At 40.8% G+C, this 21983-nt stretch overlaps 2 protein-coding genes across 4 annotated transcripts in view; both read right to left on the bottom strand.

Moving 5' to 3' along the window:
* CBLB (Cbl proto-oncogene B) overlaps positions 1 to 21983 on the bottom strand; it is a 192433-nt gene that overhangs the window by 106386 nt on the left and 64064 nt on the right. The window lies entirely within an intron of this gene.
* LOC119858437 (small nuclear ribonucleoprotein F-like) lies at positions 11980 to 12280 on the bottom strand. The gene is given in 2 exon segments (XM_038409020.2): positions 11980 to 12223; positions 12226 to 12280. Coding segments are annotated over 2 exon segments (252 nt in total). The 3' UTR covers positions 11980 to 12026.

The raw sequence follows: 21983 nt of genomic DNA, 5'->3' as shown, positions 1-21983 counted from the left end.
GTGCTGCAAGCAATTAAACCAAAACATAATAAAATGTTTACTATTTTGTAATTGCTTGTAGCTTTTTTTTTTTTAAAGAAAAATTCAAAGTTACTTAAGTTACAAAGTTCCTTTTTAGATACATGAGAAGTACAATTGATGAAGTTACCCATGACAAAATAAATATTTTTCAGAATAGGAAAAAATACATTTTCCCTGCTCACCTAACTCAAATACCTGAAGTGATTTCCCAAAGCCTTCCCAAAAGGAAATGCAACTTAGGACTGAAAATAAACATGGAAAATTTCAGCCCAAATAGAAGAATACTGAAGAACTCATGAGCAACTGAAAATAGAGAGTTAGAATGGAAGCTGAATTGAAGCTTTTTCTATAGGTTTTGCTATCAGGAAAGCTATGATAAAAAGAATTACAATAAAACCACAAGTTTTTTAAAAAAGTGTAATTAATATACTGCATTGCCTCCTCCACCCCTCCAAATGGCTGTAGGGTTAGCTCTTCTGCAGTCTTTAATTAGTCCAGTAAAATCAGATGCCTATAATTTGGGTGTCCAACTGTTCCTTATTTTCTAGATTTGTTTCCCTCCACCTCCCCCATTCCCTATTTCCTTTGTTCTTTTTAATTAGGCCCATATGTTCTTTATTTTTACTTCTCAGGACTCAGGCCTGAAACACAGTGTAAGCACCCACCATCTTACAGTGACTTTTCAATCAGCAGGGTCCACCTCAGAGTAACTTAAAAAATGTAAGTCACGTTCTCCTCCCATTTCCCATCTGCTCTCCACATCTGGAGGTCTGTTGCCCATATCATTACAGATTCAACCAGTTCGGGAAGAGCTAACTGGACAGACAGTTTGACATGGTCAAACAGTGCATTGATTTCAATAGGACAAGTTGCACTGAAAAGTGAAGCAAGTGATAAAATATCATGCTGAACACGGACCAAGTATTAGTGTCTGTTCTATCATTAGGTAGCCATTTGAATTATACAACAGTGGCTTTGCCCTGCAAACAACTCAGCTACAAAAAAATTGGGAAAGTAGTCAGAGGCATTATTTTCAAAGCAAAAAGTTCTTCTTGGGTTTCATTGAAAATATATTAATGCCCATCTCTTAGTGTTTTCATCAGTAGACCTCAAGCACTTCACAAGGGGAGGCAAGTATCATTAACCCCATTTTAAAGATGGGGAAAACTGAGGCATGAGGCGGTGAAGTGACTTTCTCACGATCAAGCAGGCCAATGAGAGAACCAGGAACGGAACTTGAGACTCTGTCCAAAGTCCTATCTACTAGACCATACTGACCCCTATGCATTTTCTATCTGATATCCATAAGGAAGCCTCCTGAAAACCTGAAGTTGTTATTGGTAAAAGTTATGAAGCTTCATATTTTTACTGAAATAGATTGGACATAGTTAATAAGTAACATGGATATGGTGAATTACTTAAACTGAGAACTAATCAACTGTAAGTATTTTTAAAATATACTTACAGATCATTATTATTAATCAGTGGCTAAGTCATTGAGTTCCAATTTCATAAAATAAACTTTTGAAGCACAATTAGTGCAACAGGTACTTAATACATATTCTACAGAAAATCTATAGCAGATAGCGGCAGCCCTGCTGAACCACTAGAAGTCGCAAATTGACTGGGAGAGTCTCCAGGATTGACTGGTTGGTGACCACTGGCCTAAGCTAAGGCACCCTCCCTGTCTGTCCCGACCCCACACTGCTCCCAGAAGCAGCCAGCATGCCCTTGCGGCCCCAGGGCGGGGGCTCCGCACACTGCTCCTGCCTGCAAGCCCCGCCTCTGCAGCTCCCATTGGCCGGGAACAGAGAACTATGGACAATGGGAGGTGTGGGGACGGTGCCAGTAGAGAGGGGTAGCACGTGGAGCCACATGGCCCCCCCAGGGGCTGCAGAGGAGCGTTGGCTCCTTCCGGGAGCGGCATGGGGCTGGGGCAGAAAGTGAGCCTAAGTCCTGCTACATCGTCTACCAGGAGCCGCCTGAGGTAAGTGCCGCCCGGCGGGAGCACACCCCAATTCCCCCTCCTGGAGTCAGCACTTCGAACCACCTACTGCACCCCAAACCTCTGCCTTAGTCCTGAGCCCCCTCCCAGAGCCAGCACCCGAACACTCTGCCCCAACCCAGAGCCCCCTCCTGCACCCCAACCCCCTGCCCCAGGCTCAGCCCAGAGCCCCCTCCCACACTGCAAAGCCCTCGGCCCCAGCTCAGAGCCTGCACCCCCTCCCAAACCCCAACCCCCTGCCCCAACCAGGTGAAAGTGAGTGAGAGTGGGGGAGATGTAGTGACTGGGGCGGGGCTTCGGGGAAGAAGTTGGGTAGATCCTGGGTTGCCCTTAAATTCAAAAAAAGTGATCTTGCAGCTAAAAAGGTTGGAGACCACTGGCTTAGGCTAAGCTGATTAGGCCTCAATTGGCGCATTGGGTCACAATACCCACAGCTAAGAGTGGCAAGGCAGAAAGATCTCTGGATCAACCGTTGCTTTTCCCTAATCTTGGGGGAGGGGCCCTCTCCCAGCAGAATTCAGAGCAGCCTTGGAGCTGCTCTAAATCATGTTCAGTTGCACAGTCCCCCTAACAGGTTCAATCAGGGGATTGCCAGAGTGTAGCAGAACTCCAGCCATTACTTCACCACTATGCTCCCAATATGCCCCCTATGTTGTGGCCAGAAGGAAAGAGGCACCACAAAGCCAAGTATACAAATTCTACATCTTCCGGGGATTCCTCTATGCTAGGGGAATAGCTGAATAGAATGGCTTTCTGCCTGCCTTATACCACCAATGCAGCCCTCAGTAGATGGATCAGGTGGCCAGAATCTTGCCTATGGTATTTATATTTGACGGATTAGAAGCTAAAGCTAAGAAGGGGGGAGTAATGTGTTATCTAAGGGTGGTGTATGGAAGTAAGACTGAACTTTAGTGCTTCTTGTTTTCTTCTCTAGGGATGCAATTCACCTTGATTTGGAAAATCTGTTACCACCTCATCCCCCCCCCATAGGAGCTGCACATAGGATCTCCCTGTGGAGTGGCTTTACTGAAGTGGCTGTGCACTCCCTGAATGCTGTGGGAAGGCTGTCTGTGACAGCCAAGTAGCCACACTGGTATAGTACTAAGTGCAGAGTAGCAAAGAGATTTCAAATCCACATTTATGTGGCTCCAGAAGCAACTACTATTTAAGCATACAGGCACCCTGGTACTGGCTTGGAGGTGTTAATTTCCTCTCCTGGACTGTCCCACACTCTGCTTGTCTAGAGCCTAAATATCCCTGCTTTTTGTGAGTGCAGTGAATTTTACCCTGGATGCAAATGTCTTTTCTTTCAGGAACTGAAGTTGTGGTGATGGCTGGAAAACTGAGCTGTCATCTTATAAACAGAGCACAATTCATTATAATACATGACTGCAGTACCCCTACATTAATTAGGGTTAATAAACCATAGTGTAAGGAAGATTGTCCAGTCCCCTAGCCACTAGACTGATTCCAAAGACCTGTTTTCATTTCCCAGCTCAGCCACAAATGTCCTGTGTGACACTGGGCAAATCACTTGGTTTTTAATATATCCCTAATTCACAGCGGTGTTGTGAAGATAAAAATCTATTAAAGATTGAGAGGTACTCAGATGCTAAGGGCCCAAATATTGAACTACTTTAATAACTGGTGTAGGAGATAACACTTGGGTTTTCAAGTTCTCTATAGATCCAGACTGCCCTTCTTTCCAAAGTCCCAAATTCATATAGGAATTCCATATTGTACTTCACAGAAGGCACAATGCAAGTGAGGACATGACAGTATGCCCTATTCTACAAGCACTACACTGGCACAGCTGCTGCACTTCACCCACACTGCTGTAGCCCTGTAGCATACACTTATAACAGCGACAGAGGGGTTTTCCATCACTGCAGTAAATCTACCCCCTTGAGAGACAGTAGCAAGGTAGATGGAAGAATACTTCTTTTGACCTAGCTGTGTCTACACTGGGGGTGAGGTTGAACTAACTACATTGCACAGGGTATGACATTTCTCATAGCCCTCACTGATGTAGCTAGGTCACGCTAAGTTTTAGGTGTAGACCAAGTAATCCATGGCAGAACAGAGAAAAACATGATGCAGGGAGGGATCACATCCTTTTTTCTGGATTGCCGCATTGAAATCAGAAGTACAAATTTCAGTCTTCTTATACCAGAGAAGAATTACTCTGTGGTGACACTTAGGAATATCTTGCCACTAATTAATTGTATATAGACATTTTATAGGCCGCATGACTCACTCCTTCCCTGTATCATCTGCCACCTGCCCAGCACCAACTGTAGATGCAAATACTCCTCCACTGGGTCAGCCTGACCTCCAACGCATAGACAATTAGACTTTTCCATTCCCAGTTCAGGCTGAGTTTCCACAGCCCACCTGAACCCATCTAGTATCTTCAACTTCTACATAGAGAGAGTCCCCTAAAGCAGTGACACAGTCAGTGAGCATTCTGGAAACAGGTTTTGACAAAAACCCTGTATGCTGCAGTACAGGCTGTATTTTGTTCACATTGAACATATACATCTAGCTATAGATAACCTATGGAGGGTCAAATTTTCAGGTGATAGTGTTCCAGCGCAATCAAGGGCTATGCATGATGGTCAATGGAGCTCTGCTGACTTACACGAATTGAGGATCTTCTCCAGAGACTACACTTTTATTTCATTTCTAATTGCAAAAGTATATAAATGTTCAAAGCAATTAGCATACACTATGAAGCAATTGCTTGTCAGAAACAGTTTTCTAAAACAAAGCCATCTGAGATGTATACACTTCAGCCCAGAAGGAATTTTCATCACTTCATTATAATCATTTGAAAATAGGGCTTAATAAAGAAAATACAATGGTATGATAACCGTAATAGCTAGCACGTAGTAAAGATTTTTGAAGAGAAGTTCTACCCCTCAGTTTCTATAAAAAGGGGAAATTTAAGCATGCCTGGCATGGAACAATAAAAACTAGGCTGCGCCAACATTTAATTTTATTTTATGGGAGGTGGTGCGGTCTGGCTGACTTGGAGTTGGAAGACCTGGGTTTGATTCGTGGTCCTGCCACTGATCTGCTGTATGTTTGATAAACTAGTACACTTTTGTGCCTCTGTTTCACAGTCTGTGAAATGGTAAGAATGATAAAACACTCTGAGATCTACAGAGAATACACTCATCATAGTCATTAGATAGGACCATTATGTACATAAATATACAACACGAAGCAGAGGTCCCCATGTCTTCCTCCATCTTTGTAATCACTGAATGGCACATAAAATAAAATCAGACCATTTTTATTATAAAGACACATTGATAAACTGTACTTAACCCTATGCAAATAAACTGAAACAAAACACATCTGCCTGCCTATTATTTTCTTTAGAGTCCATTCTTGTCACTTCTATGCAGACAGCTGTTATTGTATGCTACCAGTTGTCTCTTGATTAAAGTAACTGCTCTGCCTCTCATTTTGAAATAAATGTCTGTATAGTCCTAGAGATCTCCAACCATGTGCAAGAGAAGTCAGATTCTCTAAGAGGTATAACATGAATGACAGATTGTTTAATTTTGCAGTTACATCATGCTGAAAATTAGATTACCATGAGATTGCTTCCTTTGAATCATTTAATAAATGATTTTTATCTTTGCACAAGAGTACATATTATTTGTTAGGCTGCAATCTGCCACAGTAAGTGATGTGATCACTCATGCTGACAGGTTTTCAAGTTCAAAAAATGCAGCACAATTCCCCTTTCATAAGGAAAGCACCAGAGTGAAGTCTATTAGATCTAGAATGCCTTTAAATCAAGACTAATCAAACACTTTTTTGTAAATCATGTCTAAAACAGAAGCAGTTCCATCTACTATTAAAGAAAAAATAAGCTACCTGTACAATATTTTTATTTAGAATACATACATACACACACACACTAAGAAAGCTCTTTTTTGGAAAGCATTCATAAGGTGAACTGATGATTTTTTTTAAACTCTACAATATAAAAATCAAGCTGATAAAGCTTGAAAATCCAAAGCACACACAAAGCTCATTTTCCCATGATCAGTTATATTTAAAATAAACACTTCAGGTCTGCTTGTTCAGGATACAGTAAGACTCACAGGATATTGAACTCAGCAACAGTAAGGGAGGAAGGATGGTCTTGGGGTTAGGGCACAGACCTAGGAGTCAGGATGGCTTGGGTTCTCTCTCCCTAGCTCTGCTATCCACCATTCCTGTGTGACCATGTATGTCACTTAGCCTTTGTTCCTTAGTTTCCCAATCTGTAAAGAGGAGATAACACTTCCTTATCTTGCAAAATCACTGAGACACTTAATGAAGAGTTCAGTGTAAGCTTGAAAACCTGTCTTTCACAAACAGAATCTGGTCAAATAAAAGATATTACCTCACCCACCTTTTCTCTCTTCATTAATATAGTATTTTTGGATGTTCCATTACCATGGTGATTAGAATCATAGACATGCCAATAAAACTAACTGTGCCTTTTCTACAAATGTCTGAGTATCTCTTCCTTCCCCCCCTTCAACCCCAAATTAACACATTTCTTCAATATCTGTCAGCTTTCCTCATGCAAAGAATGAAATATGGTCTCCTTCTGACATGAGTGCCAGGCTGTCAATCACCAACTGCCGATGCTGTAAGAAATGCTATGATCAGGACTGCACTGGAGTTTAATCCATAAATTATCTAGGATGAATGTCAGATGACATACATAATGGGGCTGCCACCATCTGTGATACCAGCCAGGAACATTTCACTTCCTGCAACCCGATGCCACTCTGACCCCAGCCTCATTCTTTCCTCCGACTCCCCTAGGACTTTCTTCTGGTCTTACAGACAGAAAACGGGTGTGTGAGGGGGAAACACAACAGGGGATAAAACCAAAAGATGGACTCGTGTCCCATTCCATGCAATTGTAGATTACTGGTTATGTGGGATACATCCATCTAATGTTAACAAATTAACCCTACTTAATGCATTGAAGGAAGTAAAAACAACTGAAGATCACTTCCAGTATGGCCTGAGAGAGAAAATTGTTTCAAGCCTGTGGGGGGTCAGTTCAACTCTGGGATATGTGTAGAAATCACTTTTAAAAGCATGGGAAGGGAGGGAGCATGGTCCAGTATCTGAAGTATGGGTCTGGGAGTCAGAATAATTGGGGTTCTAATTCCTAGTTCTGCCAAAACACCATGGGAAACTCATTTAACCTCTCTGTGCCTTAGTTTACCCACCTGTAAAATGGAAATGAGAATACCTCCTTCCCTTGGGTAGTGTGAGGTTTAACAAACGAATAAATACACCGAGGACTTTGAATGAAAAGCACTGCGTAAATATAAATTGTATTGTGTCATCTCATATATGCATAACAAGTCATTTATACAAAAGTAATTACCATTTTTTTCATGAATCCTGGAAAAGCTGAGTTTGTGAACAACAGGAAAGAACTTACTCATACATTTATCCTCTGGGCAAATGCTTAGCCAGTGCTTTTCTGCCAAATGCTGAGAGAGCATCATACAATCCTCAGTGCTTGAAGAACTGGAAGTTTCCTAAGGGGGTGGGGGAGTGCTGAAACAAAAGAAGTTGCTCACCATTGTTACCTCACACCTTCATTCTTCCTCATAATTTTAAAACAATTTTAAAGCCTCCCCTATTGGTGTTCCTTCCCTTTTCTTAATTCTATAGGAGGAATGATGAAAAGAAAAAGTCAAAAAGAAAGAAACAAGGTAGGCAAAGAATGAAAATCTTTGCCATTGGAAACTCAGACCACAAGTACTACTTCTAGAGTACTGCTTCTTTCCTTAGCAGCTCTTCCCCTCTCTCCTCTTCTCCAGTCAGAAACTGCTGTGGTAAGTGTTTCTAGTTACCGATCAGGTCTTTTATCAGTGGACTATATTTGGGGTGGCTAAAAAGCAGCCACTCCAAACCCAAAATAAGCTGACCTTTGTTAGCAATATGCACTAAAGGTTCTCCTGAAGTCTGAGACTGTGCAGCCCACAAGCCAAAAAGCTGATTACCCAGAGAGTAAACATTATGCAGCTCTCCCAATACAAAAATTGTGGTTGTTGAGGCAGTGCCTAATGTATTTATGCGAATAGGTCTCATTGCCACTATACCACACGAAAGAAAAGGAGTACTTGTGGCACCTTAGAGACTAACAAATTTATTTGAGCATAAGCTTTCATGAGCTACAGCTCACTTCATTGAATGCATCCGATGAAGTGAGCTGTAGCTCACGAAAGCTTATGCTCAAATAAATTTGTTAGTCTCTAAGGTGCCACAACTACTCCTTTTCTTTCTTGTGAATACAGACTAACACAGCTGCTACTCTGAAACCTGTTATACCATAAGACAATCCATGGGATGAAAACATGTAATCATTATCATCTCAAAGAAAAAACAGTAACCAAAATTAAACTTATTCCTAACAAAATAGAATAGCTAACTCAGAGGAATTAAATTTTTAAAATGAAATCAGTTTTGTGCTATTATCCAAAAACCTGAATCATTTTCCCACAAGTGGCCATAAACTCTGTATGCTTCTACAGAGCTCAGCACCAAGCTACCAAAAAATCCAGAAAGCACTAGCCATGGAAATAAATATGAAGTGTTGACTAAAATTGTTTTTTTGGACAGATTTCATAGCTCAAGTACTAGGTAATGTATATGGAACCTTTCACCTTTAAGTCTCCAGTTTAAATCCAGCCTATAAAATGCATCATACCTATCTGATGTTCTATGTGATATTGGTTAGCAGCCTTAGCTCGGCGTAATGGTAAGCATCCACATCAATAAAACCTGATTAGTCTTCAAACCCATATCAATAGTATAAAGACGACAAACATTCAATGTCTATGGAAACCAAAGCATGTGCTCATCTCTCAGGTCACACTAATGATGGAGTAAGGTGGGAAAACAAACAATGCCATGACGTGTGTTGTAGCTTTCATGTATGTATACATATATGCACACCACACACACTCTATATACACCTCCCTCCCCCATACAGATACCATACACAAAGTCATGTTGAAGAAGACCCAAAGACTTATTTTAGTACACTTAGCAAGTCAGTATGTTAGGTAAGTAACAGTTTACAAAGACGACAGTTGATGATCAGATACAATTAACATCCTAGTTAAAATTGGGGGGGGGAGCCAAACTCAAATCCAATAATTTGTACTGACTAAACAAATGGTTTAATATTTACAAATCTAAATACTTTGAAAACAGTAGTCAATCTCATTACATTATAGGTGGTAACAAACTAAGCACTAACATTTATTGATTTTACCACAGTAGCTTTTAATTGAGCTGACTATTAAATTGTCTACAGAAAGCACATGATTTAATGTAACTAAAGCTGATGTGTCTAGAAGCAAAACATGGTGGATGTTAATTTGTCTAGTTCAATTCACCAGTCAACCATTATTACACCCTTCTAACAGTTGCTTAGAATCACTCTTTCTGCTCCTTTGGCACTCCTCTAGACAGCCTTGTTTAAAATGAATATTAAGATCTATATGAATTAATTTAATATTGATTTATGTCATAGGCCAAATGATGCATCTATAAACAGTTCTGCAGTTTGTCCAAAGTACCTGAAAATTAGGATAGGTGCTTTCTATTAATATATTAATTGAAATAAATAATGAATATGTAGAGATGTGACAATCATGTTGTTTGCAATGGGCTTTAAATATGTTTATTTACAATCATCACGACCAGCAAGAAAATAAAAAGATGATTTTCCTAACATGCTCTCAGCTTACAAGAGAGTTGTACTTCACTAAAAACAATATAAAATCTTTCAAACAGCATTGCTGAAGTGAATTGTGTTGACATGGCAGAGACCATGTCTACCTATGTATTTTTACAGTAAGTGCCTAGCACAATGGTGCCCTGATCTTGACTGGGGTACTACAAATAATACATACTTACCAATGTATTCTAGTCACGGCTGGCAGTACCACCTGTTATTAAGGTTGCCCAACACTTACCATTACAAGTCTCTGTTTTCAGTTGTTTATAAATTTGCCAGATTAGCTGCTCAAAAATTTTACAAGCCAGGTGTCTCCCTTAGCAAATTTTTGGGGCAAAATTTAAACCAAAATCGCTAAGTCATTTCCAAGGATGCAGCAAAGGTAAAGGAGCTTGCTGAAGACCTTGCTGGACCATTGACGCTGATTTTCAGTAAGTCTTGGAGCACAAAGAAGTTCCAGAAGAATGGAAGAAAGCTAATGTTGTGCCAATTTGTAAAAAGGGAAACAGAATGACCCAAGCAATTACAGAAGCATCAGCCTGACATGGGTCACAGGCAAGATAATGAAGCAGTTGATATGGGACGTGATAAATAATTAACTAAAGGAGGGTCATGTAGTTAATACAAATCAACATGGGTTTATGGAAACTAGATCCTGTCAAACTAACTTGATTTTTTTTTTTGTTTGATAATAGTAATAGCGTTCACATAATAGACTTCTGCAAGGTGGTTTGACTTGGTGCTAAAAAATTAGAACGATATAAAATTAACATGGTGCACATTAAATGGATTAAAAACTGGTTAACTGATCGTGTAAGTGGGGAATAGTCATTGATGGGGTCCCAGAGGGGTCCCTCAGGGATCAGTTCTTAGTCTATACTATTTAAACTTTTTTATCAATGACCTGGAAGAAAATGAAATAATCACTGATAAAGTTTACAAACACAAAAATTGGGGGAGTGGTGAGTAATGGAGAACAGGTCACTGATTTAGAATGATCTAAATCACTTGGTAAACTGGACATAAGCAAACAATATGCATTTTAATACAGCTAAATGTAAATGCATATATCTGGGAAGAAAGACTGTAGGCTATACTTAGAGGATGAGGACTGGAAAAGATTTGAGGGGGTGGCTCCCAGTGTGATGCTGTGGCCAAAAGAGCTAATGCGATTCTGGGATGCATGACCAGGAGAATCTCAACTAGGAGTAAAGAGGTTTCTTCACCTCTGTATTTGGCACTGGTGCGACTGCTGCTGGAACAGTGTCCAGTTCTGGTGTCCACAATTCAAAAAGGATGTTGATAAATGGGAGAGGATTCAGAGGAGACGCAAAAATAATTATTAGAAAGTATGCCTTACAGAGACAGATTCAAGTAGCTCAAGCTATTTAGTTTAAAGAGAATATTAAGGGGTGACATGATTATAGTCTATAAGTAACTTCAGGGGGACAAATATTGAACAAGGAGCTCTTCAATTTAGCAGAAAAAGGTATAACAATGTCAGAAAGTTGAAACTAGACAAATTCATATTGGAAATAAGGTGTATATTTTTAATGGTAAGAGTAACTAGCCATTGCAACACTTTACAAAGGGCTGTGGTATCTATTAACAACCATTTTTAAATCAAGACTAGATGTTTCTCTCTGATACATTCTAGGAATTACTTTGGGGATGTTGCATGACCTGTGTTATACAGAAAGTCAGACTAGATTACCACAATGGTCCCTTCCAGTCTTAAAAATCTACGAAAATTTTTGAATCTATTAAAATAATTTTACAAAAAATCTGGGGAGGTTTTTGTTTGTTAGGGAGGGGGAGAAATTTAAGCTTTGCAGCAAGGACGTGAAGTTTGGCAGTTGGTGGCCTTTGTGTCAGAGGTGTGCCTTTTGCCATCCTTGACACAATATGTTCAAATCTGGTCAAATTTAGAAGCCCTTGAAAAACTGCAGTTCACACACACTCTGTAGAGACCTTCAGAGATTCCTTCCTGACTGAAGGAGGAGTACTTGTGGCACCTTAGAAAATAAAATTTGGGCATAAACTTTTGTGGGCTAAAACCCACTTCATTGAATGCATGCAGTGGAAAATACAATAAGTATGTAGGTACGTAGATAGATACTGTGACAGGGTCAGGCTAGATGGATACAGGAGAGATTTTTTTTTTTTTTGGTTAAAAGTTGTGAAAAACTGATCTTTATTTTCCAGAAACATATAAACTTATTCTCTCATTTCTCCATCTTCTTCTCCTCCTCCTCCTCCGATGTACAGGACATTGTTACATCTTACCAAAACTTCACCAAGATGGCCTGACAATGCACCATCTATGTATTCTTCTGTGTTTGCAAGCTGCACGTTCATATAGCTGTTGACAGACACCAGGTAGCCCTTGTACTCCATCCCCCACTTCAGCTTATCACCGGCTTCCCTGTCAGCCCGTTCAGGAAGGGCTGGGGGTTTAGGGGCAAGCTCATGGTAACGCGACCTGGCACAAAACAGAAATTATGCGCAGGGCCGCACGTGCGCCCACTGGAGTCTAAGAGAAAGGCAGGAAGTGATTGAAGGCAGATATATTAGCCCCAGGTTAAGTATGTCCCTTTTCCCTGGGTAAGGTAACAGGGAAGGTTCCAGAACAATCAGGAACTTTCTGGAAACAATTAAGGTAGACAGGCTGATCAGAACACCTGCAGCCAATCAAGACACTGCCAGAATCAATCAAGACAGGCAGGCTAATCAGGGTACTTGGGTTTAGAAAGGAGCTCACTTCAGTTTGTGGTATGTGCGCGAGGAGCTGGAAGCAAGAGGTGCAAGAAGCTGAGAGTAAGAAGGCATACTACTGGAAGACTGAGAAGTACAAGCATTATCAGATATCAGGAGGAAGGTCTTGTGGTGAGAATAAAGACTGTGTTGGGAGGAGGCCAGGGGGAAGTAGCCCAGGGAGCTGTAGCTGTCATGCAGCTGTTACAGGAGCCACTGTAGACAGCTGCAATCCACAGGGCCCTGGGATGTGTGAGCCCGGGTTCCCCCCATCCCTCCATTCCCCCAACTCCCTACTTGATACCAGAGGAGTTGACCTGGACTGTGGGTTCCATCAGAGGGCAAGGTCTCTGGCCTGTTCCCCGATCCACTAGGTGGATCAGCAGAGACTGCGGGGATTGTTCCTCTTCCTTTTCCCCATGCTGGCCAGTGATGAGGCTAACTGAGTGAACGGAAGATTTGAGCCACAAAAGTGGCCAAACTGAGGGCTGCCATGAACCTCTGAGGTGAGCAAATCCGCCAATAAGCGCAGGACCCATCAAGGCAGAGGAGAAACTTTGTCACAATACAGAGACAATCACAGAGAACATGAAAAAATATGGATGTTGCCATATCAACTCTAATGAAACTATTCAATTAAGGTGGGCTATTATCAGCAGGAGAAAAAAACTTTTGTAGTGATAATCAGGATGGCCTATTTCAAACAGCTGACAAGAAGGTGTAAGTAACAATAGGGGAAAAATTAGCATGGGGAAATAGTTTTTAGTTTGTGTAATGACTCATCCACTCCAAGTCTTTATTAAAGCCTAATTTAATGGTTTCCAGTTTGCAAATTAATTCCAGTTCTGCAGTTTCTCATTGGAGTCTGTTTTTGAAGTTTTTTTGTTGAAGAATTGCGACTTTTAAGTCTGTAAATGAGTGTCCAGGGAGGTTGAAGTGTTCTCCAACTGGTTTTTGAAATGTTATAACTCTTGACGTCTAATTTACGTCTGTTTATTCTTTTCCTGACTGAGGAAGCTCAAGTCTGACAGTTCCTAGTGCTGACCAGACTGTTCATGCTCCATCTCCACAGAGTCACTGAACATGCTCCAGCTCAGGGCTACAGCAGTGAAGCCAGATGTCCCCAGTAATGGTGGCTCTCCACTGCTCAAGGCATGGGTGGGGCTGGGCACTGGAACTGAGAGCAGCATAGAGCAGGATGCCATTTGATTCAAATGAAGAGGAGAGAAAAAAAGATCAGGAAGGAGGGCAAAAAGTAGGTTGGGACAAGAAATCTAATGACAATGGGCTGGGGGTAAAGGGGAGAACAACTTGGACTGTGAATCGTAGAGCAAGGAGAGTGGGAGCAGGTGTGGGGGACCAAGGACAGGAGAGTCGCATCTGAAAAGGATCTGGGAGTGGTGGGATTGGCTGGACAAAGAGACAGACAAGGAGCCAGGGAGCAGGGAGACTGAGATTAGATGAGGAGCCTGAGGATGGCAGCAAGGTGTGGGAGGCAAAACAGGGCAGATAAGAAGCTGGGGGGAGGGACTAGGATTGGCTGTGTCAGAAAATGTGATGGGATGGTCAGGCCTACCAGTTGGAGCCATGGCAGTCGAGCCTATGGTTCAAGTTAGAAACAGGAGTAAAGAGAGTGGGGTTAGAAAAATGCTGGAGCAAGAGCAAGTCTTGTGAAATTTGTTACCACTATCAGTCAGAGGAAAGTTCCAAGCCATGAAGTGACATTGAGCAGACTAAGATGCAGTTTCTCCTGTGAGGCTTATATACCTTCCCTTAGAGTCATCAGACCAGCTTTGGAGTGGCTGGAGCCTAGCAAAAGAATGACAACACATGTGGCTTAATTTTAGACTCTAGTTCAGGGATCATTCATCACCTTACAGGTTGGGCAAAAAGAAAATGGGGATTGGATGTGGGAAGGAGGAGAGACTGGGGAATGTGTGTTTGGGATTTGGACAGTGTCAGTCCAGAGGAGGAAAGACTACGATGGTTGCACAAGGCATCTGGGATGAGAAGCCTGAGGAGTGGAGATGGAAGGGATGGGGAAGAAGGAGCTGAGTTTGAAGGTAATGGGCAGAAGAGTGAGTGTGCCCACTAGTGCACACTCCTCTCTAGAGCCTGGTTCATAAGATTCACAAGTCTCACTATTCCTCTTGCTGTCAGTAGTGAAACACTATGGCCAAGTATGTTCCTCATCCCCTTCTTATTCTATTTTTCACAGATTATGACAACCTGTTACTGCTAAAAGTTAGTCCATTTGCTCAAGTAGCAGAGGTCTGTGCAGTGCATCTAAAGGTTCCAGCTCTGCCGATTAACTACGTGGGTGTCAATATGATGCTACATGGTATGGAATTTCTGATTTTTAGTTTGCTTTAAAAAAACCCAGCAGCTAGCAAATCACACACAAAACTATTCTAAATGAACATCCAAGTTTGCCATATCAAATATTCAGAAGACAGGAAACACCAGAATTAAGATTGCCCGTGCAACCTTAATTTAGCTGCCTTGTGCATAGGTATTATACAGTCTTTAATTATATGATCATATACTATTTTTTGCAACAAGATCCCTGCCTCATTCAATGAGTAAGATGGATCAGGCACACAGGATGAGTCAGAGATGAGCAGTGAAGGAGACCTCTCTCTGTAGGACCCCAGCCTCATTTGTTGCAGAATCTGGAAGGTGTACAGTAAATGAGGCAGGACGTTTCAAGAAGAGAAAGGAAAATCTCATGGTTAAGGTAGCTGAATGCTGTTCTGGAGAACTGGATTCCCTCCTTACCTATGCCAGAGTTCCTGTGTGATAATGGGCAAGTCACTTAAGACAACTTTTCACGGGTGGTCACTAGTTGTGTGTTCCTCAGTTTTTAGGTGCCCAAAGATCCTGAGGTCTGATCTGCAGAAGTGGTGGGCACTCAGAGCTGAAACTGAAGTTGATGGGAGCTGTGCTTTGAACATAGAGCTATATAAAATTCTAGATATTCTGAAAAGTCAGGTCCTAGGCATCTCAAATTGGTGACCCAAAGTTAATGGAAACTTTTGAACTCAATTGCTCTGTGCCTCTGTTCTCTATCTGTAAAGTGGGGAAAGACAACCCCCTCATCTCACAAGGATATTGTGAAGGTGAATTCATTAACATTTGTGAGGCACGCCGATACTATAGTCATAAGCACCATAGAGAAGTCCATGAGAAAAAAAATTAACTTCAGAGCAGGGTTTGAATATCATGTAGTAAATGAGCCCAGGGCCCACGCATTGAACAAGAAGGAAAAAAAAAAAAATCTAGCAGTTGCTCATAAGTTGAGCACCCAGTATCATGGGCACTAAATGAGGCAGGCTCCTGGAGGTAAAATTATATGACATCATGCAATTGAACCCTATCATAATGCATATGCACAAGGTGGGCAAATAAAGGTTGTGCAGGCAGTCTTAACTCTGGCATCTCCTAACTTCTGAGGACTTGATTTTGTAACCTTAATATTCTATTAACATAAAACAATGTGTAATAATTATAATAGTTCCTTTACCTGGATCATATACACTGCTTGACCTCGATAAAAGTTCTGAGTAAGGGTTGGGTGGAAGAAACACTCCAATCCACAATAGTCTCCAGTTTTGAAAGGTCTACTTTTATACAAGTCATTACTACATATGCTGTATTTTTTTTTAAAAACATTCCTTATCCAAAAGGTGCCGATAACCCACTGTGCTGTGCAGTTACAATTTCCACTGAGTACAAATCACCAGGATTTGCAGCTGGTCAACATTAAGGATCTGGCCCAAAGAGAATATTATGGGAATGAATATTCCTGGGGTTTGATCTAGAGATGGATCTGAGCTGCAAATTTTGGCTTGGGAGCTGAACTTCTCCAAAGTTCCGAGGTTTTGGTGCAAGTCTCTATTAGTATAAATGGTACTGCGGGAGTGTCAGGAAGCCCTAATGAGGATCAGAGCTATATATGGTGCCTAAAACAAACAATGGGCTCTGTGTAGTAGATTTTTTTGTTCATGTATCTATGTTCATTAAGTGGACAGCAAATATATCCCCTCCCCCGCAACTATGCCCCTTACTGTTCTAAGTGTTTTGCATCATTCTTGATTTCTACATATTTTTCAAAGCACTTAAAAATGCTTACACCAGAGCTAGAATCTTTTTCACCCAGACCAAAATTTTGTATTGTGCTTTCAAGAGGAAAAGTGCTATGTTTGTGGTATAACACCTGCTCCCTTGAATTGCACCCAGTGTCTGAGTTCTAGTACATGTGAAAACATTTTGAAACCTTACAGAACAGATTATCTTTAGCTCAACAGAAGAGACCTAATAGATCAAATTAATTTGGTTTTGCTTTTACTTAGAATTGCTGCTGCTACTACTACAGAATTATTTTCCTCTATCAAGGGACTTTTGTATTGCAGCTGCCAATTTGAAACCTATTATAGAAATATCTCATTCTCCTTTCAATAACTTTTACTATCATTTCTGTTTTGTTATACATAGTAGCGATATAACCCATCATATGTGGATGTAGCTTGTGAGGCAATTTACGTGGAATCTGGTTTATGTTTACTCTATTTTTAATCAATGTTTACATATAAAAGAGTACTAGCTGCCCATGTCTAAGTACCAGAGATTCTGTTTTGGCACCATCACTATACTACAATTTTCAGTAATACTTATAGTCATACTGTTACATTTCAAGAGATCCATTTTTATTTCAAAATTCCTCTGTGCCTCTTTGACATGATGGGAGACAACTCAGCCAGTGAACTTCACATATATGGTACTGTAATAGGAATGCTTCATCTTTTTTCCATAGTCTAGAATACATTACATTTACCATAAAGAGAGTCCAAATGAGAGTAAAAAATATTGCCAAGTAACTCATAGAAATACAATAACCGTCTAGCAAGCCACACTCCTACATCCAAGAGTCAAAGGTTATAAGATAGCTATCAAATATACTTAATTTCCCACTGTTCAGATCTACATTTATTTATGATAATCAAATCCACTTGAAATCATTCATTTACAGTTATTTAAACAAACATTTTCCTCATTACATTTTATGAGGTTTGGATGAAGTGTGCATGTTAAATTCAGTAACAGAAATCTATGAGTTACATATCTAAGCTATGACTTGTGCATGCAAGTACTACATGCAAAGGCACAAAATAAAAGGTATATTTAGGGTAAGGAATGTGTTTTGGTCACACAATGATCATCATGTATTTTTGCTGAAAGAATATAATTGGTTGTCATTCAATGAGTAATATTTGTTACAGCTCTCTCCACCAAAGCAATAAACAACCTGAATCAGCCTTATTGTTACTACTCTGTTATACTGAACAGATATACCCTGTACCATTCTCCTGTCCCTTCAGATGTTGAAGTTTACTTAAATCTTTAAAATCAGAAATGCTGCTTCCAGGTTCTACTGTGAGCATTACATGCACAGCATTCCAAAAACGGTAACTCAAAATGTTTTGATAGCCATCAACGACTTCAAGTTACATCTACTAAAAAATTATTTTATGATGGCATGGCCAACAGAAGTTGCCAAACTGTCCTGTAATTAAACCCCCAAAATCTACATGTCACTCTCAGAACATTTAATGTTTCATGAGAGCTCCCTCATCTAACAGGGTTTCTTAAGGCTGTAGTAGAATGGGGCAACCAGGAATTAAGAGTTGTACAGAAGTAACAGAGATATGCTATGTTTGAACACAATAGCTGCAGCAAGGTCCAGTTGACATGTTGTAATCTGAGATCTGGGAAATGGGCAGTGCTAAGGGAAGAGGGCTGACCAACTTCATTTCCTCCAAGAGATACCTAAGGTTGAAGTGATAGTGGGCAAACCAAGGGGAGGCATCATGGCAAGGGGTATGGTAGCTGGGATTTGCTGGGAAACGGAGCTGCCGGGGGGGGGGGGGGGGGGGAAGGAGAGGAAGAGTCCTAGGAACCAAAGGGAGAAAAGGTTGCTGCCAGAGGATCGGGGCAGACACAAAAATCCTGAGTTGCTAACTGGTAACTTTGAGTTGTATCCAGTGCCAATTCTAATATGAGAAGTTATTAAAAATGATATGCTCTGATATGAACACAATTTTAAAAAGCCATAAAAGTTACCCAAAGTAAAATTCTTCTAATAAAAATCAAAAAAGCATTAAACTTGTAAGAGTTGCACCTAATTCTTACTTCCATGAGGTAAAACACTATTTCACTTTTGGTCAGCATTAAACTTTATTTTGATACTTCCCTTTTAAAATTAAACACTTTGTGGTGATTATGGACTCCTGGATGTATTAGCTAACCTCTCTCAATCAACCCAAATTACTATGAAACAGAACCTTAAAACCAAGGATGACGGAATTTTCTGTCAAAAGCCCAAAACATTTTAACTCTTGCTACCAAGGCAAACAAGAGCAGGGAAAGTATCAGACATCAATTCATGTGTTTTAAGCTAAAAGTAAAAACATGAAATCTCTGGATACTGTAAAATCCAGCAGTCAGTTTCTAAACAGCAAGATTTTTGTGGATCACCTGAAGCTTGCTTTAGTTCTTTTGCATAGTCTGCATAGAACTACTTCCCGCCACCTGCAAAGTATGGGAAAAAATTTTATTTAGGTTAAAATTATGGCAAGTGGTATATAACCATGGATCTTTTGTTTTTTAAAGCAATTTCATTGCAATTTCTCCAAAATTGCTTTTGTGTTATGGTTAAAGGAGCAAAGAAGCGTGTGCATTTTAGTAACAAGGGGATGAATAATTTTATGATCAACATTTTCAGTTATACGCACTAACGAGCTTATGCTTCAGGGCATCACCACTGGGGTGAGGAAGGAATGTTAATTCCACACGTATACTATGCTTTCAATTCCCACATTTACTTTGTACTACAGGGAAAGCCACTATGTTTGTTGCATGTGAGGAGAAAAGTAGATGAGGGTCTTCCTATCTACCATATCTGGAATAGGCTTTTGTGTTACGGCAGATGCACAAGGGCTGCAAAGGGAAGACAGCACATTTTACACCTTAGTGCACCAGCAATGCAAGATTCCCAGATACTGCTCAAGAGAGCCAGGGGGGTTGGTTTGCATGCCAAGGAGGATGGCCTGCTAGTTAAAGGGCATGGCACACTGAGACCCCTTGTTCCTAGCTCTTCCGCTCACATTCTGTGTGACCTGGGTCAAGTCACTTCACCTCTCCATGCTGGTTTCCCTTCCCATCCTTTTTTAGCCAGCGAGCCCTTTGGGGTTGGGCTGTTTCTTTTTATGTGTTTATACAGTGCCTAGTGCAACAGGGCTCTGATCCTGGGTGGGCCTCTAGACATAATGTAATAGATATTATAATGGCCAGCCACTGTGCATATATAACAGCACACACTGGTAGGAACCAGCGCAGCTCCTTTCTGGTACAGAGGTGAGATAAGACCACATCTCACATTCCCTATGCCAACATGCAGTTTCTGGGAATTTTATCACAGCTCAGACCACTCTTCAAAATAATAAGGGCAGAATTTTGCCTAATGTATTTTCAAACAGTTTTTTTGATTATGACAATCTAAATATTTTATCCTATTTTCCATTGTGTTAACACTCATCTGTCAAGTAACTTAGCAAAAACCACCATGCAGGGCATTTCCTGAGGTTTAATGAAGTAACTAGTTCATTACCTGCCAGCCAAGAAATGCCAAACCGTGATTATTATAAGCAGTATAAACACAAAGTAAGAGAAAAAGCTAACCTGTATTCCTGGTCTGTTGCCTCTTGAGGTGTTTGTACTGCCAGAAGTATACTACTGTTCTGCTAGTGAGATCAGGGCATTTTTAGCTATACTTAGTACTTATATAGAACTCTGCGACTTCAAAGCACTGTAAAAACAGTAATTTACTCTTCATAACACCTCTGAGGTAGGTAACTATTATCCCCATTCTACCAAAGGGGATACTGCAATAAAAAAATGTGAAGTGACCTGCTCAAAGCCAGAAAGAGTCAGAGGCAAGTGTGACAATTTCTGAAACTCAGCTTTATGCCTGGTGTTTAGACCAGAGTTTCTCCAATGCAGTCTCCATGGCCACCTGAGGCCACCAGGGGCTCTTCTTGTGGCCACAGCCTCATGGATAGTGATTTGGGCTGGGGAGGGGCAAAGCAGCAGTCCCCCCAAGGTTGTCAGCAGGGGTTGGTCCCTGCCCCCATCTGGAGCCATAAACACTGTAAGAGCAGGTGACCAGTGTGAGTTCCCCACCTTCCTGGGGGCAATGGGGCTTGGGGCTTCAGCCCTTGGGTAGTGGGCTGCAGACTCTGGCCATGCAGTGGCATGCTCTGTCCCCCAGCTGCAGGACTTCAAGCTCTGGCCCCAGGCCTTCTGAGGGAAGAAAATCAAGCTATCCATAAATTTCTTCAGTTAAAACTACATTAAAGAATGTCACAGTTGCAAAGTGAAACACTTGAACTTGCCAGAGTTCCTCTGTGCATATCTCATTGCAGGATCTGGTTCTTCATTATGTACTGTGGGGGCCTGATTCCCCACTGCCTTATACCTGTGCAATCATTTACACATTCAAAGTGAGTGCAAAGCAAATGTAAAACTTTACCACTCCAACTCTGGGCTTGACTCTCCACTAAACTGCATCTGTGAAGTTATTTACAGCTGTACAGAGTCTTTAATTGCATGATCACATGCTACTACTGCAGCAGGAACCTTCCTCACTCAGTGCAAATATTGGACTGTGCACAGTGAATATTTAAATATATACAATTTTTATTTTTATCATTGCTCAGTGAACGGACCTTGGACTTGTTCAGCAGACAGTCTTTCCAACTTACACAGTGAAGGTCCAAATCTCTCATTTACAGCATGGCAATTTTTAAGTACATTGGTTTGCACTTGTTTACACTGCACACAAGGTGTGGCTCAAAATGATATGCACACTTGCAGACTCAGTCTCTCTTCCACTACATACCCCTTGCCTCATTCACCTTGTAAAATCCAATCTGTGCACTGAATGAAGCAGGGTGCTGCTGAAATAATAGTGTGTGATGATGTAATTCAAAACTATATTATAATGCATATCCCAGTAGGGGCTGGGAAACTCCATAATGTGGAACTATTTGCTAGATAACATTAGAACTTTCCATCATGCTCAAGATGCAAATTCATTGAGGAAAGTCTTCCTGAGGATCTTCTGCCTTATTCAATACACGTTAAAAGATTGAATAGAAACAATCTGGAAACCAAACTCTTTCAATAGGCACCTTTTCCAATTTTCCATATTTTGTCTGATCTAAAATTCTACTCTTCTGCACGTGACCAATGTCATTGTACTACTATATAATTTTTAAAAAAATCTATTTAAAAACGTTAGTACACATGCATGCTGCAAGTATTTTAAATAGAATTATACTTGACCCAAATCAGAACAGATTT

This window comes from Dermochelys coriacea, chromosome 1 (assembly GCF_009764565.3).
Source record: "Dermochelys coriacea isolate rDerCor1 chromosome 1, rDerCor1.pri.v4, whole genome shotgun sequence".
Taxonomy (NCBI): domain Eukaryota; kingdom Metazoa; phylum Chordata; order Testudines; family Dermochelyidae; genus Dermochelys; species Dermochelys coriacea.
Note: the sequence above shows the minus strand (reverse complement) of the source record. Positions and strands in the feature narration are given on the sequence as shown.